This window comes from Vicugna pacos, chromosome 2, assembly GCF_048564905.1.
Source record: "Vicugna pacos chromosome 2, VicPac4, whole genome shotgun sequence".
Taxonomy (NCBI): domain Eukaryota; kingdom Metazoa; phylum Chordata; class Mammalia; order Artiodactyla; family Camelidae; genus Vicugna; species Vicugna pacos.
Genome location: NC_132988.1, coordinates 6,997,776 through 7,015,927, shown reverse-complemented (window position 1 = coordinate 7,015,927; position 18,152 = coordinate 6,997,776). Strand labels below are relative to the sequence as shown.

Here is an 18,152-nt window from a genome sequence, read left to right as displayed (position 1 = left end):
TTAAAACAAGCCGTGTCCTGCATTTACAGCAAGGGACACACTGGCTTTGCCATTGTGGAAGCAGCCCTTAGCTAAATCCTCAAGTATGTAAGCAAGGCATTGTCTCTGCTTTTTACAGCAAGGAGGAAGGAGTGCAGATGCACAGGCGCCTGCAAGCAATACATATTTGTTCTTCCTAAAGGTCACAAGTAGCCGGGGTCTGTTACAATTTATTAACCCAATCATGAGCTCCTACAGGTGAGTCCGATTTGGTCCATGGGTATAGTTTGCCAAGCCCACGATTGTCGGAACATTTGCTGAGGTGAAGAAGGCTCTAATACTCTCTTATAGCTTACCTGAGTTAATGGTCTAGTTGCAAATGTATATGTACAAGGTGTTAAAAAATTAAAAGGAGGACCAGTACTGAGAATTTGTCAATAAACTTGAAAGTGACAAGAAAAAGAAAGGCTCTCTAGACAGAAACCTCTTCAGGGTTGAAAAGGGCAATTCATTAGCTGATTAAAGCCTGACTGGCTTGAGGATCACCAGCTCCCTTTTTTGCAATTTTCTGTTCATCAGTCTTGAGAAGCTTTTGACCTGAGCATCACTAGGGAGACTCCCAGGCTCACGGCTGACACCGCTGACTAAACCTGATGTTTTCCCAGTTGTCCATGAATAAGTTGGTATTCCAGTATAAACAAAGGTATCCTGCGGTTTTGATGAGCTCAGTCAATCCCCAACAGTCTAATTAATTCCGGATGAATTGTTCAATTTGTTTCTGGATTTGCATAGCAGAGGCCAAGTCTTCAGATGCTGTGAAGAGCTGCCAAAATGAACAGCCAGGGTTCAATGCCCATTTTTCACGTCCACTTGCTGTGACATCTTAGAGAGACTTGAACTCTGTAGAACTTCACCGTGAAGGCAAATGGCCCAGATCCCAGTTCCAGCTTTATCAGTAACAACAGTGCATTATGGCTGATAGCAATCTCTCTTAACTGAATTGTTTAAATTAGGCAAACAATACTAGAAGTCTTTGTTCGGTGGCAAAGGCTCAAATTCTCTTTCACTCTGTGAAATGAATAGTTCATTCATTGAGCTCTGTCTGACTGACTGTAATCTGAAAAATGGTAATTTTTTTTCAATTTATGAAAGACAGAGCAAATAAGGTGTCATTTGATTGACTCCCAAATTAACCCCCTGGGGTTTCTCAGAGATAAATCGAAGGAATGAACACGGGTTAACGTTCTTTCCTTCTGTCTGTAATAGCTTTTTAACACGCCGCTGAGCACACTGTTAACATACAGGAAATCGGCTGATTGCTTTATCCTGACTGACAAATGAGTATTCACAGCAAACTCTTCGTGTTGAATTGTCTCTTTCATACGTCTGTGTAATTTACTCACCTCAGATGACTACATTGAGTTCCACCTCTAAGTGAGCATCCTAACATTTAAAAACCGATTAAAGATAGCAAGGTAATTCAGTATTTTACACATTCAGTCATTTTGGTCATAATATCAAATTTTCTCAAATCATATATGATATTTATACCAACGTATCATACAGAGAAAAGATACTTGATTACTTGAACATTTCTTTGATATCTCTCATCATGCTTTTTTATGAATAGAACAGTGATCATCATCATGTTCGATAAGAGGTTCTTTTTTTGTTTCCCGCATGCATATATTTAAATACAACCTCCAGGGCACTTAGCTTGTATGTGAGAGTAGAAAACCACAGTAAAGTGTAACAGCCTTCTGGGTGATAAGCTGGGCTTTTCCTCTCATGCTTAAGTAATGTCTATGAAAATTAAACCAATATGGTTTTACATAAGCACTACCTTTCTCCAAGTGATCATAATGTTATATTATAAGCTTGGTGAAACGGTTCCTGTCTTAACCTATGGACACTTCAATAGCTCCTCGCTAGTGATAGCAGCTGTAGCCTATGCAGAATGAACTAAGGGCCAGGCACAGGCAGAAGTATTTTTTTATTGAAGTACAGTCAGTTACAGTGGGTCAATTTCTGGTGTACAGCATAATGTTTCAGTCATACATATACATACATATATTCATTTCCATGTTCACTGTAGGTTACTACAAGATATTGAATATAGTTCCCTGTGCTCTGCAGAAGAAATTTGTTGTATATCCAATTTACATATAGTAGTTATTATCTGCAAATTTTGAACTCCCAATTTATCCCACCTCCTTTTCCACTGGTAACCATAAGTTGGTTTTCTGTGTGAGTCTGTTTCTCTTTTGTAAATAAGTTCATTTGTGTCTTTTTTTTTTTTTTTTTTAGATTCAGCATAAGTGATATCATATGGTATTTTTCTTTCTCTTTCTGGTTTACTTCACTTAGAATGACAATCTCCAGGTCCACCCATGTTGCTGCAAATGGCATTGTTTTTATTCTTTTTATGGCTGAGTAGTATTCCATTGTATAAATATACCACAACTTTTTTATCCAGTGCTCTGTTGATGGACATTTAGATTGTTTCCATGTCTTGGCTATTGTAAATAGTACTGTTATGAACACTGGGATGCATGTATCTTTTTGAATTAGAGTTCCCTCTGGATATATGCCCAGGAGTGGGATTGCTTGATCATATGGCAAGTCTATTTTTAGTTTTTTAAGGGACCTCCATACTGTTTTCCATAGTGGCTGCACCAAACTACATTCCTACCACACCCAATTCAACATTTATCCTTTGTGGGCTTTTGAATGATGGCCCTTCTAACTGGTGTGAGGTGAAATCTCATTGTAGTTTTCATTTGCATTTCTCTGATAATTAGCAACTGAGCATTTTTTTTCATGCACAATCATAAGTATTTTAAAATATCATATCTCATCTTTACAATATTCTTACATGTTAGGTACCATCTTTACTTTAAAGATGGAAAAATTGAGACTTAAAGTTTAAGTCACTTATCTTCCAAAAAGTGTGCATTAGAAATCAAACTGAAGCAAGCATCAGGTCACATCCGAAATTTGGGTCTTGCTGGTAATATAGTTCATGCTTTTGTCTCCCACACTATGCAGACTTCTTTGTCGGTAGCATGTATCTTTTTTAAGACAATTGCTTTACTGAATATCCAATAATAGGATGCTTTCTTTCTTCTCACCAATTGTGATTAGGGACCTGAACTTTTCGTTTTGTGACCTTAGTGTGTTGGGGAAGTTCCTATCTGATCACAAGATGGCTGGTGAAACTGCAATTATTTATTTCTTCCTCACATAATAGTATCACAAATAGAACAGTTATACCTACCTCATAGATGTGATAATTAACTGAATTAATTACTTAGAACAATTCCTGGCGAATATTAAGTACCGAGTAAATGCTGACAATTATTTTACTTGACCCCAGTCCTACAAGGAGCAACTCAGTTATTAAGAAATTTTGAACTTGGTGTAATATACCTTGAAATATCAGTACCTTATTATTCCAGCCTATATATCTATCATGTTAAAATCATCCAGTTGTATACAGTCTTAAAGTTTTCCAAATCATAAAATTAGAATAAACTTGACTTTGAGTGACCACCAAATTCTCTTTTGAATACAACTTTTGTCAGGTCAGGTTTCAAATGAAAACTGCTTTTCATGAGGAGAGAATGGTTTTCCAAGCTCGTAGGGTCATACATATCATTGAATGAAGGGCCTTATCCTTCACATATTCCAGTTTAAAATTCAACGGTATGTAATTTATTTGAAAGAGAGAAGTGAAATAAAATTGAACAGAAATGTTGAATGATAATTGTATTATATTTATAAGACTACAGAAGGAATATCAGAATCAGGAATAAATAAAAAGGAAAATGAGGTTCACTATTGTTAGCATGCAAAACTGCTTGAAGTGTCATCAAAATACAGTCCTGTCTATAATACTGTATTGGCCTTATTACAAAGTTATAAAGAGAATAAAAAATGAGATTCTAATTCTGCACAAGAACCTTTTTACTTCATTGTTTTATAAAATATCTTTTATTGAAAAGTATTTTTTAATGTCTTCTCATAATTTTTAAATCTCACCAATGGCATAGGAAAGTGACCTTTCTGTTGTAAGTACTAAATATTTATATTTATGCTTGTGACTATAAGCCTGTCTTGTTTCTTTCAGAACTTGTGGCAGAAATAATTCCATTTTCACTTGAATTCTCAGAATTTTCCTCAGTACAGCTCCTTTCCTGGGGGATAAACTTGGGATTCCTTTCCCCTATTCCTTTCCAATTCTTCTTTTTATTGCTGTCCTGTGGATTCAAGACATCCTGAAAATACATACATTGCTACCTCTGCTATGTCTTTATAACACTTGAACACTCCATTGTCTCCTGTTCAAGGTATATTAGAATTTATGTTGACGCATGTTCATCTTGACGCATGTTATTTCTAGACTTGGTAATTCACCAAGATGAAAGGTTTGGCTTAAATTTGCATCTCCCAGATTACATGTATAGTTGAGCACTTTTTGAGATTTTTCTTAGCCAGAAGGATTAATTCACTCATAAAGCATGTATTTGAGTCTCTTGTTGGTAGATCTTTGGCACTGTCTTTTTTTTATTAATCTTTAGGAGATCTTTATTAATGTTACATATGAGCTCTTTGTTAGTTTCGTAGATGGCAGGTATCTTTTCCTGCTCATTGGCTTGCACTTTTGGTCTCTTTATAGTGTCTTTTGAGAAATAAATGATCTAAATTATAGTGTAGTCAAATGTATAAATTATTATGGTGAGTTTTTTGTGCCTTGTTTAAGAAATTTTTCTATATTCCAAGATTATGAAGACATTATATTTCCACCATATATTATTATAAATATATTTAGTATAAATATGTATGATTATATATAATCATATATCATATTATCAAGCATTCTTGAATTATTGAATTATAATACTAAGGTTTAAAATATTTAGATATCTTCTTTTCTCTCCTTTCATTTTTGCATCTTTAAGCTTCCATCCAAGATCATTTTCCTTCTTCCTCAGGAACATCCTTTAGAATTTACCTTAAGGCTAGTTACTAGAGATGAATTTTCATACTGTTTTTTGAAAGTATATTTATTTTAATTTTAATGTATATGAATAAAATTTTAGGGTTGATTTTACTTTGCTTCATCACTTATAAATTTAATCCCAGTAGCTTCTTGTTCCTATTTTTGCTCATGTATCAGTTACTGAATTCTCCTTACTGTAAGATCAATCTGTATTTTTCCATTTGCATAATTTTAAGATTTGCCTTTGATTTTTCTTCAGTTTTACTACTAAGCATCTGGGTGTGGATTATTCTGTTTTTTTCATTTGCTTTGCTTGGCATTTGATGATCTTCTTAAATCTATAGGTTGGTGTTTTTTAACATTTATGGAAAATTCTTAGCTGCTATTTCTTTAAATATTGTTTCTGGTGCATTTTCTGTTTTCTCCTTCTGAGTTTCATATATACCTATGTTTGTTAACCTCATCTGTATTTTCAAATCTTTGTTCTTCTGCTTTTCATTCTGTAATGTTTCTTTTTTTTAATGGAAGTATTATCAATTTACTAAGTTATGTCAATTTCTGATATATGTCGTGTTGATTCAGTCATACATATACATAATGTATATTCATTATAGATTACTACAAAATATTGAATGTGGTTCCCTGTGCTATACAGTAGAAAGTTATTGTTATCCAGTTTTGTGAAGATTTCCTTGTAGTTCTGAGAGTAAGAGAGATAGTCTACTGAAGTTCAGTAGGTGTTCTATGAGAATTGTTCTTTACGTAGGTGCAGGTTTTGATGTATTCATGGGAGGTGAGCACTGCCTCCTTCCGTTCTGCCATCTTGGGAATCCCCTCTGTAATGTTTCTTTTAATCTCTTTTCCAGTTTACTAATTCTCTTTTGTACTATGTCTAATCTGTTCTTAAGGACATCACTTTAATCCTTAATTTCAGTTATTATATTTTCAAATAATATAATTTATACTTGGCCCTTTCATGAACTTATAACATTCAGAGATTATATATTTATGTTCTTTTTAGAATTTCTAAACTGATTTTATTTTCATAAATATAAATTGTTTAATCCTGGTGGGTTTGTTACTGTCATATGTCATTTCTAGTCATTTTGATCATGCTGTTGTCTCTCTTTGTGTGCCATATTGTCCTTCGTTGTTTTCTGGATGTTTTATTTAAAAATTGCTTATAATAATAATTAACTGAACTAGGATAATGCAATCTTATTATAGACAGGAAGACGTTATGATACATGAGACACCTAGACAAAGGTGGTCCTCAGTCCATGCATTCACCTGCAGAGTAAGGCACTTTCAAGTCCTGACACAGAGGGAGGCCATCCAGTACTGTCCTTGTCCCATCCATCCTGTATGCCTCTGGGAAGGAAAAGCCACATGGGACATTTAGGCTGCACAATCATCTTCTCAAGGTGCAGAAACTCCCAAAGCAATGTGTGACTCCAGGTGCAACCTCGTCTCTCTAAGTTAGAATTCTCTTCAGGGCACAGGCTGGGAAACTCCCCTCTGTTGTGTTATCTCTTTCATGAGATAAGAATGGGAAAGCTATCTGTTTCATATATTCTTTAAAACATATTATGTGTATTTAATCCAGGGTTGTTTATTTGTTTGTTGTTGTTTTATTTCTTCAGTGGAAGTGTTAGTCCAAATTATCTAATCCATTGCTATTGATGAAATTTCTAGATCTCTTTTTAAATTTATTTTGCTTTATTTTGATATTACACATTATGATAGAAGCATAAAATTGTTTACAGATGAGCAACAAGTATAAAAATTCTAAACATTTTATCATAATAAATTAGTGTATATCTTGGCATGTCTAAATTAGATTAGACTTAACATTTATTTGGAAATCATCTGTTTATTGACAAAAAGCTACCATCATAATTTCCCAGTTAGTTAAAAAGCTTGTCTTGAGTAATTGTGATTTTCTTGTTATAAGAATAATTAATTTCTTCTACCATTCCTAAGTGTCTTAAATTGTGATGTATTTCTTTTTATTTTAATTATTATCTGCTTTTTATTCATAATTCCATTTAGTGGAGTAGAAAAGGGAAAATACATGTTATTTTAAACTATTATACATCAAATTTCTCCTAGGTTTCATTCCTATAATATAGAAGTTATAAGCATGATCAATGCAGCAAGATTATGAGACTACCATTAAAATAAATAAAATATTCAACATAAGTATATACTTAGGAACTTGAAAAGATGTAGGTATTTAGAAGAGAATTCTGTTTATGATAAATTATCTTCTTACAATTTTACAGAATTGATTTTCAAACAAAGTTACTAATATCATCTTATTTTTGACTGGTGTTTCATAAATATTCATAATATTTTATTTCCTTTCTATACTATTTTAAGTTTACATACTATTTTTAATCCAGGTTCCTATTTCTGTTTCTATCACTTCGTTGCTATTGGAATAAATGCTTCATCAATACTAACCTGCAGCAGTTGAAGTTGTTCTTAGCTCCACTTGTCTCTCCAACTTCGGATTCTGCTAAGGGAGAATTCAGTTTTTTTATTCCTTTGAAAACAAACTCTTAATATGCCTCTAAGCCAAATCATGAAAGTGAGAAACTATAGACTAGGAATCCACAGAAAGTAACTGTTTTACTTGCCTCTTGGCTTTTCCAAGTGAGCAAACGGAAGAAGCTGGTCTGGAAGTGACATTAATAGTCTTCATAACATGAGATCAAAGGAAACATCACGGCTAGAGCTCTGATTTCTTTCCTTGAGTATTTGAGAGAGCATCCAAAAAAAGGCAAAGTGTGTAGGTCAGAAGAGTACTGACATGTTTCGACAAACTCCCTACCCTCTGCTGTATCTGCCCTGTATAGTTTTACCTTTGGTCAGGACATCAGAAGACTCAATGTCATGTGATACATGATTTTACTCAAAAAAAAAAAAAAAAAGACCTTTCAAATGTGCATTACCGTAGGAGCTAAAAAAGATAGAGAAGGGTACTAAAATGATAGTTGTTATTTGCTTCATGTAACAGTGATTTGTACATAACTGGTGTAAGATGTTTGTGGATAAAATGCTACATTATAAAATACGTACATTGAAAAAGTGTATGTTAACCATAATTGATAAAGAATTGATTTTTCAAAAAGTTTCTTTGAAACTCTTATTTCTAAACTAATAACTGTGATCACAAATGCTCAGCTACACCCAACCTTACTGATACCTTTTAAGATCACTTTAAATTTGGTATATAGATTGATTCATAGCTACTGTTTCAGGTTGTTAATGCATTTCTATATATAATCACCATTTCTCTATGAAATTTACAAATGTGATGTGTTTCAGAAGCATTTAGTCACCATTATTAAAGCATTTCAGATGACATTAGAATATAGGAACAAAAATGTTTAACATTTGTGATTTTGTGAGAGTAAACCTTAGCCTGGTAGTAACTGTCAAGAAGACAAGTAAAGATGAGATGACAATTTGTAGGTAAAAGGAATCTTGCAGCTAAATTTATTTAAGGAAAGGGCTGCTTGATTTTGTTGATTAACATGTAAGCATAATTGGTTTTGTGAAATAGCTCTATATAGTATATTAAAGAAAAGGTGACAAGCGTAGCATAAAATATGCAGGAATTTGAAAAACTTTTTGAAATACATATCATTATTTAATAACACATATTACAGAGATTGTTTTAAAAGTCATTTAAAAATGTAATCTCCAAATTAATGAAGAAGTTTTTACTGTTCATGTTAATATTCCCTGGGTGAATAGTAATTCTTAGTTCTAATTAGGCATCCTCTCAAAAATTACATTTTACAAGGATGTCCCACATAATGTTATGCCAGATCTCAGCATTTATTCTAAGATGTTCATATTATCTAATTAGCATTGTAATGTATAACTACCAAAAGCACAACTAATTTGAATGTCCTGGGACCTAATATCAGATGCAAAAGGCTAGTAAAGACATTTCAAGGTGACTTAGTAGCAACTGTATTTCTAAATGCCAGAATAGCCAGTGCTAACATTCTGCTTTTAGAATCGGATGTCTCATTACCTCTCACCTGATTTGATGAGGAACCAGAAGCTGAATGTTAATGGAAAAATATTAATAATTCTTATGGGATACTCTATATGATGTTATTCCTTTTTAGTTTTCTCTCTTCCTGGAAGTTTATAATACTAGAGAAAAAGACAAAGAAACATTGTGTCTGCTAATTTCAAAAGTTTCCTATGCCTAATTGGTCAAATATATTTTCTTTTAGTGACTTAACATAAATATAAATACATATATAACAGAATGAGTATTAAAGAAAAGAAGATTGAACATATTCCTTCTGATCTTATTACTCAGGGGACATTGAAATACAATGTGAACAAGAATGAATGTCGTTGGGGAACATTAAACTGTCAATACAAATGACTGAGCAAGATGTTCGTTCCCATTTCTATCATTTCTATGGGTGACATAAAAATCAAAAGAATAAACTGCACAGAGTCTCTCTCATAAGATTTTCCATTTCAAAAACTTGCCTACCCCCATCTTTCACAACACAAAACAATGAAGACTTAAAAAACTGTGGCTTTTAGATTTAGAGACAAGATGCTATGCAACAGAATACAAGGGTCAGTCTCTTTCTGTTTGTTTTTAATCCAACGATGGTGTGGCGGCCAGCATTCCATCCCAGCAGACATCTCTTAACATTGACATGTAACAAGTGCATGTGGAGGATTATATATGTTCGATCCTGGCCTTCGGATAAAAAGATAGGTGCCATTTTTGACATTCCAATTGGTGATGGTACCAAAAAGTCAAAGACCTGTTTGTTGAGTAGTTATATTCTATAAAGGTTATTTGATTAGCATTCCTCTTCCTCCTCCAGATGAAGGCAGGATTCAGAAAGAGAGGGGAAGTAAGTAAAATGGTGAAAGGGAAGAAGAGGGGTTGGTGGAGGAGAAAGAGTGTCCATGATTATGTTTATTACAAATTAAAAGCCACCACATTGGACACTGAACCCCCACAACCCATGAAAAATATCGCCAAGCACAGCAAAGGAATAAAGGGCAATCATGGTCTTCCCCAACCCCGTGGAAATTTCAATGAGACGAGTGATTTTGATATGTCTACCCTGGCTCCGACTGAGCAAAGTTAAAATTCAGGACTCCATCATGACATAGAAATGTCAGCGGGTCAGTGAACGTCCGTTGTAAACTAAAGAGCAGTTGTCACGTGGGTGAAGACTGCTGGGATTACCCTGGGCATCTCTCATGATCAGGGACAGTGACGGAGTTGTTCTTTCCCACAGTTGGTAAGGATTGTCTGGAGACAGAACAGGAAAGCAGATCGAGATTACAAATGGTATTTCCTGCTTTGGCATCGTGGTTAGGAGAATCATGTTTGATGGTTATTTTAAAAATATATTTAAATTTAAAATTTAAGAGCAAGGAAGCGAGCGCACTCTACACATCACATACCGTCTGATAAAGACAGCTGACAGAATTTCAGTAAATTGCCATTTGGTGGGTGAACTTTAGTTTTTTCCCTCCCTCAACTTCCCAAATAAATCTTATTCCTTTAGAGTCAATTTATATTTCCCAGCATAACGATGTATTTTACCCATTCAGCTATGCTAGTGTTCTCTGAAGCCAGCCAGCGATGAGCTCACCTCACCTACAATATAAATCTATCAGTGAATAAACAACATCATTTTTATTTCAATGCCGATGACACACTACATGTTGATTTGGCAGTTAAATAATTTATCTCTCTTTTGGGTGCAATCTGCTAGGCTTATTATAACTCTCCTTCTGATACTCATTTCATGTTTAATAGTTCTTTGCCTCACGTGGATGCCCGTCAGTCAATTAAATTGAAATGTCATTCTGACCTTTTATTGGAAACAACTTACTATTTTTTTTCATTTCATCTCAAGCTTTTTTTTTCCATTTTATTCAAATTAAAAGCCTTAATTGCTAGTATTCAGAAACTTCATACTCATTAACTTTACAAAACCGCGTGCTCATCGCCATTACCGATGCTTTATATTTCCAGAGGTTATCCAGCTGAGTCTTCCTGAAGATCAGAAACTAAGCATCACGGCGGCAACAGTGGGACAAAGTGCTGTTCTCAGCTGCGCCATCCAGGGAGCACTGAGACCCCCCATCATCTGGAAGAGGAACAACATTGTCCTAAATAACTTAGATCTGGAAGACATCAATGTGAGTACATACATCCATGTTGCTTAGAATTTGTGCATTTCACGTGGTAGACTGTGTGGAGTCTGCCGAGCTTAATGAAATTGGGTGTAGAATGGAAGAGAGTCATTGGATCATTGTCATAGCCTTTCTGCTGTCTGGGAAGTGCCCTTACAGATCATTTGAAATTATCCAAATCACTTGTGTCTGTGTGGTAAACAGGTACCACTGTGTGGGTGGGATCCCTGCAACTTAAATGATAAAGGTCTGGCTGTAAGAATTTCTAATTACCAACAATTAATCTCTATGGATTTGCTACTACAGTTGAGTAACAGTCTTTGGCTTGTGAAGTGTTAAAGTGGGTAAAAGCAGATTTTTGCCTCGAATACTTCATATAGCATTTGAAACAATGGATATTAATCAAACAAATAAAGGGTTTATTTTCCCAGAATAAAGGAACATGTTTCATCACTCAGATTTATTCTTAGAGATTCAGAATCTAAACTCGGTTCAGTAGGGTCCAGCCCCAAAGATGAAACAAAAGCAGAACAAATTCCAGGGTATTCATCTGTTCTTTCCACGCTGTCTGTTTAAAGTGAGCATGAAAAAGTGAACGTCATCTTAGATGATGAAAAGAAGTAAAAATTGAATGTTATGGGATGTCTGTGAATATGGGGTGGGGCGATCCTCTGCCTTGGTGATTTGGGAGTTTTATGATGTCTTTACATATAAATTTCAGTCATTCTTTACTATCACCCGAGAAAGCCATCACCTGCTCACTTATTCTTTGCTGCATCTTAAAGAAGCTCCAAAACACAGGCCCAAAGAGTCACTCTTATTTACCACATTTTACTAATATTCCTGTTTATTGTCCTTGAATGCTTTGAAAAAAAAAAAAACTTCTCCAGTTTTTTTTTTTTTGATAAAATTTTTCTAAATGTGCTTACATCTGGGAAATTTCCTCAGAGTATACAGGAGAATAATGTCTAATGCTCTAAGATATCAAGAACATTGTGCCTTAGGACAGCTACACTCAGGAGCATTCAAGATTCCTTGAGAGGTATGGACCTAGACGATGTCATAGTAGGCTCGCATCATGCATTGTTGTGTCTACATTTTTGCTTTTTTTTAAAGTTGGGGTAAACTTGGTGTATCATATTATATTTTATTTCAGATGTAAGACGTAAAAAATAATCTATCTTTGTACACACTACAAGGTGATCACCACAGTACATCTAGTTACCACTCCTTACCATACAATTGACCCCTTTTACCCATTTTCACCAAGCCCATTACCCTTTCCAGTCTGATAACTGCCCATCTGTTCTCTGTATCAATGAGTCTTGTTTTGTTTTGTTTGTTCATTTGTTTTGTTTTTTAATATTCCATATATAAGTGAAATCATATGGTATTTGCCTTTGATTTCACCTAGCATAATGCCCCCTGGTCTGGTATAGAAAATAAATATATTTTCTTCTTTTTATTCGGCTGAGAAATATTCCATTGTATATCTATCACATCTTCTTTATCCAGTCATCCATGGACGCACACATAAGTTGCTTCCATATCTTGGCTTTTGTAAATAATGCTGCATTGAACATAGGAAGGCATTTACCTTTTAGAATAAGCATTTTCATGTTCTTAGGGTAAATATCCAGAAGTGGAATAGCTGGGTCATATGGTAGTTCTATTTTTAATTTTATGAGGAATCTCCATACTGTTGTCCATGGCAGCTGTGCCAACTGCCATTCCCACCAACAGTGCACAAAGGTTCCTTTTTCTCCACGTCCTCTCCAGAACTCATTATTTCTTCTCTTTATGATAACTGTTGACCTGACAGGTGTAAGATGATATCTCACTGTGATTTTGATTTGCATTTCCCTGATTATTAGTGATGTTGAACATCTTTTTATGTGCTGGTTGTCCACCTGTATGTCTTCTTAGGGAAAATGTCTGTCTAGATCATCTGCCCATTTTTTAAACTGGATTGTTTGTTATTTTGCTATTGAGGTGTTTGAAGTTTTAATATATGTTGGATATTATGCTCTTACCAGATAGACGGTTTGCAAATATTTTCTCCCATTCATAAGGTTGCCTTTTTATTTTGTAAACTGTATCCCCTTTGCTGCCCAAAAGCTTTTTAGTTTGATGTAGTCTCGCTTGTTTATTTTCACTTTTGTTGCCTTTCCTTTTGGAATAAGACCCAAAAAGTCCACAGCAAGGCTGACGTTGAGGAGCTTATCACCTGTTTTCTTCAAGGAGCTCTCATGCTTTCAGGTCTTGCATACAAGTCTCAAATCCATCTTGAGTATATTTTTATGTAAGGTGTAAGACAGTGGTTCAGTTTCATTCTTTCGCATGTGGCTGTCCAATTTTCCCAACACAATATATTGAGGATACTGTCCTTTCCCCATTGAATATTCTTGGCTTCTTTGTTGTAAATTAATTAACAATTATGTGTGGATTTATTTCATGGCTCTCTATTCTTTTCCATTGATCTAGTTGTCTATTTTTATGCCTCAAACAAATTGTTTTGACTACTATTGCTTTGTGATATAGTTTGAAATCAAGGAATATGGTACCTCCATCTTTGTTCTTTTTTTAAAATTGGTCATTTAAGTTCTTCGTGTTTCCACAGAAATTTTAGAATTATTTGTTCTATTTCCGTGAAAAATGCCATTAATATTTGGATGGAAATTACATTCAGTCTGTAGATGGCTTGGGTAGTATGATCATTTTAACAACATTAATGCTTCCCATCAGTTAACAGAAAGTATCTTTCTATTCATTTGCCCCTTCTTTAATTTCTTTCATCAGTATCTTATAGTTTTCAGTGTACAGGTCTTTCAACTCCTTAGTTAAATCTATTTCTAAGTATTTTATTCTTTTTGATACAATTGTAAATCAGATAGCCTTCATAATTTTTCTTTCTGGTATTTCATTATTGTTATATATAAATATGACAGATATCTGTATATTGATATTGTATCCTGAAAATTTATTGAATTCATTTATTAGATCTAATGTGTTTTTACTGGACTCTTTAGAGTTTTCTGTATGCAGTATCATGTGATCTACAAATAGTGGCAATTTTACTTCTTCTTTTCCAATTTGGATTCCTTTTGTTTCTTTTTCTTATCTAATTGCTATGGTTGGTACTTCCAATAATTTGTTGAATAAAAGAGCCTAGAGTGAGCATCCTTGTCTTATTCCTGATTTTAGAGGAAAGGCTTTCAGCATTCACTGTTGAGTATGATGTTAGCCATGGCCTTGTCATACATGGCCTTTATTATGTAGAGGTATGTTCCCTCTGTACCCACTTTGTTGAGAGTTTTTATCATAAACGGATGTTAAAATTTCTCAGAAGTTTGTGATTTCTTCTTTGATTTCTTTGTTGACTCATTGGCTGCTCACTATTGTGTTGTTTAATCTTATATATTTGTGATTGTTTTTTAGTTTACTTGTAATTGATTTCTGTTTTATGCTATTGTGATCGGAAAATATGCTTGATATTATTTCAATCTATTTAAATTTATGGAGGCCTGTTTTATGGCCCAAATGTAATCTATCCTGGGGAAGATTCCACGTGCACTTGAGAAGAGTGTATTCTGCTTGCTTTTAGATGGATTGTTCTGTATACATCTATTAAGTTCAACTGCTATAATGTATTGTTTAAGTCCAGTGTTTCCTTATTGATTTTTCTGTCTGGATGGTCTGTTTCTTGATGTAAGTGATGTTTTAAAGTTCCCTACTATTGGTACATTGCTGTCAATTTCTCAGTTTAAATCCATTAATATTTGCTTTATGTAGTTAGGTACTCCTATACTGAGTGATTTTATATTTACAAATGCACTATCTTCCTGTTGGATTGACCCCTTTATCATAATGTAATGTCCTTTTTGTCTTTTATTAGAGTCTTTGTTTTAAAGTCTATTTTGTTATGAGTATGGCTACACAACTTTTTATTTTTATTTGCATTAGATGTCTTTTCTGTTCTTTCACTTTCAGTCTGTGTGTGTCCTTAGTGTCTTTAGATCTGAAGTGTGTCTCTTGTTGGCAGCATATAGATGGGACTTGTTTGTTTTAGTTTTACTTTATTGAGTCACTCAATATGTTTAGATTATTCAGTCCACTTACATTTAAGGTCATCATTGATAAGTATATACTTACTGCCATTTGCTACTTGTTTTTTGCCTGTTTTTATAGTTCCTCTTTATTTTCATCACTTGCTCTCTCCTCTTGTGATTTGATGACTTTTTTCACTGTTATGTTTAGATTTCTGTGTCAGTATCTTTTGGGTATGTACTTAAGTATTTGCTTTGGTGTTACCATGAGTGCACATGTAACAGCTTATTTTAAGTTGATAGCAACTTAAGTTTTAACACATTTTTTAAAATCTACATTTTTAGACTCTCCCCATGTTTTACATTTTTGATGGCATATTTTACATCATTTTATTTTGCATATTTATTAACTAACTATAGTAGTTATAGTTAATTTTGCTACTTTTGTCCTTTAGCCTTTATGTTAGTTAAGGCTAGTTAAGGTTAGTTAAGTGGTTAATCCACTACCTTTATTATACATTTGCCGTTACCAGTGAGATTTTTACCTCTTATATTTTCTTATTACTAGTTAGTGCCTTTTCTTTTCAGCTTAAAGAAGTCCCTTTAATGGTTCTTGTAAGGCTGGTTTGCAGGTGATTAACTCTTTTAACTTTTGCTTATCTGGAAAGCTCTTGATGTCTACTTCAATTCAATTCTGAATGAAACTTTGCTGGGTAGAGTACTCTAGTTAGACTTTTTTGTTTTTGTGTTTTACTTTGTGCACTTTGAATTTATCATTGCCCCTTCTTTCTGGCCTGCAAAGTGTCTGTTGAGAAGCCAGGTGATATACTTATTGGGGCTTTCTTGTACACAGCAGTTTTGTTTTGTTTTTTTTTTCTTTTGTTTTAAAAATTCTCTCTTTATCTTTTACTTTTGACATTTTAATTATATTGTGCTTGCTGTGGATCTTTTTTCGAATTCTCTTTGCTTCCTAGATCTGAATGTTTGTTTTCTCCCCCAGGTTAGGGAAGATTTCAGTCATTATTTCTTCAAATATGTTTTCTTCCCCTTTCTTTGTGTTTCCTCCTTCTGGTACACCTATTATCTGAATGCTATTCTGCTTGATTTTATCCCACAGATACCTCAAGTTATTTTTAATTTTTTTTTAATTTTTTTCTTTTTACCGCTCTGTTTGGGTGAGTTTTGCCATTCGGCTTCCAGGTGACAGATACGTTCTTTTTTCATCTAATCTGCTTTAGAACTCTTCTAGTATATTTTTTATTTCAGTTACTGTATTCTTCAGCTCTGTGACTTCTATTTGGTACTTTTGTGTATTTTTTGTCTTTGCTGAAGCTCTCACTGTGTTCATCCATCCTTCTGCCATGGTTGGTGACCATGACTTATAACTCTTTGTCAGGTAGATTACAAATCTCCACTTTTAAGTTTTATTTTTTTCCTCCTGGGGTTTTTATCTTGTTCTTTTGTTTTTAACATATTCCATTGTTTCCTCCTGTTCTTGTCTCTCTGTATTTGTTTCTATGTATTAGGTGAAACACTGCCTCTCCCAGCCTTGAAGGTGTAGCCTTGTGTAGACAATGTTATTGTTCAACCTTGTCCTAGTTCTGATCGTCTCTAGACCCTCTGTGATTGTCTAATTGGCCTAATTTATTCTTGGTAGGTTCCACTTATTGAGGTCATGCCAAGCCTTGTCAGTATTACACATGGGAAGATTACTGTCAGCACCTAGTTTTAGGCTGATTGGAAGCTAGACCCTCAGGCAGCTTTTAAAGTATGCGAATATACACAATCCTGTGTGACTGCCTTCGTAAGCCCTGCTGGCCTCCAGACCAGGTGATCGGAAGATGTCTCCTTGGAGACAGTTGCAAAATCTGGGCTCCAGATAGCCATGTAAGGTCCTTTCTGGGAGGTACTGGTGAGCTGTAGCAAGGCCCAGGGAGAGCCCAAAGATGGCATCTCCAGCCTGCATTTGCTGAGAACTGCTTTGTAGCTTCTAGATGTGTGATAAGCCCAGACCCTGCCCTTCAGACTGGCATACAGAGACAAGTAAATAGGCCTTTGTCACAAAAAGTCTGGGTATGTGATGTACTGTGCTGCCTGTGTTGTGTCCTGGAGGTGGCAGCCTGCCAAGAAATGTCTCTCCAATTGTTTCAGTCCTGTGGGGCCCAGAAACCTAGGTCCCCTTGGCCACCTGCACTGGGTGGTCAAGGGATGTGCCCTGTATGGACTGTGTGCTCATTGGCTTCAAGAGGGTCACAGACTAGCCTGGGGGTGGGGGGAGCCTGCCAACTACTGCAGGGTCACAGAAGGGCTTCTAGGTGGGGCAAACCCATCAACCTCAGTGAGACTAAGGGGGAGCCCAGGGCTGAGGGCAGCCCGTCAGCTGCAAAAGAGCCATGAGTGAAGCCAGGGCCATGGGTGAGCCTGGCACCAGACAAGCCCACGGGCTGCAGCAGGGCCACATGAGAATCATGAGTGGGGAGAGATGGTTGCCTTTAGTGGGGCTGTGGGAGAGTAGGTGGAAGGGGCAAGCCAGCCAGCACTAGCAAGGTAAGGGGAGAACTAGAACTGGTGCCCATCAGTGCTGGCTGTACTAAGGTGGAGTGAGAGAGCAAATGGCACCCAGCCATGCCCCTGCCCCTGGAGGAAGCCCCAGCAGACTCCTGTGCCCCGGGAAACACTTTAAGATTAGCTGAGGAATCTCTTTCCATATGGTCTAGGTATTTTTCAAATGGTGTTTTTGCCCTGGGCCTGAGGGTGGGATGAGTCTGCAGGTGAACCCTTGAAAGTAGACTTTCCAATCTCCACAGCATTTTGGGCACTTGAACATAAGCCCTGATGGTTTTAAAGCTGGCCTTTGGGGGTTTGTCTCTCTACTGCAGTTTCCCAGGTTTGGGGTGTTTGAGGTGGGGCTTGAACTC

General features: G+C 35.4%; 1 protein-coding gene across 1 annotated transcript in view; it reads left to right on the top strand.

The window, feature by feature from the left end:
- The window catches only part of FSTL5 (follistatin like 5), a 625,236-nt gene that overhangs the window by 393,271 nt on the left and 213,813 nt on the right, over window positions 1-18,152 (top strand). Inside the window, exon 6 of the mRNA XM_072972286.1 lies at window positions 11,028-11,194. Coding sequence (XP_072828387.1) covers window positions 11,028-11,194 — 167 coding nt within the window. The remainder of the gene's footprint in view (window positions 1-11,027; window positions 11,195-18,152) is intronic.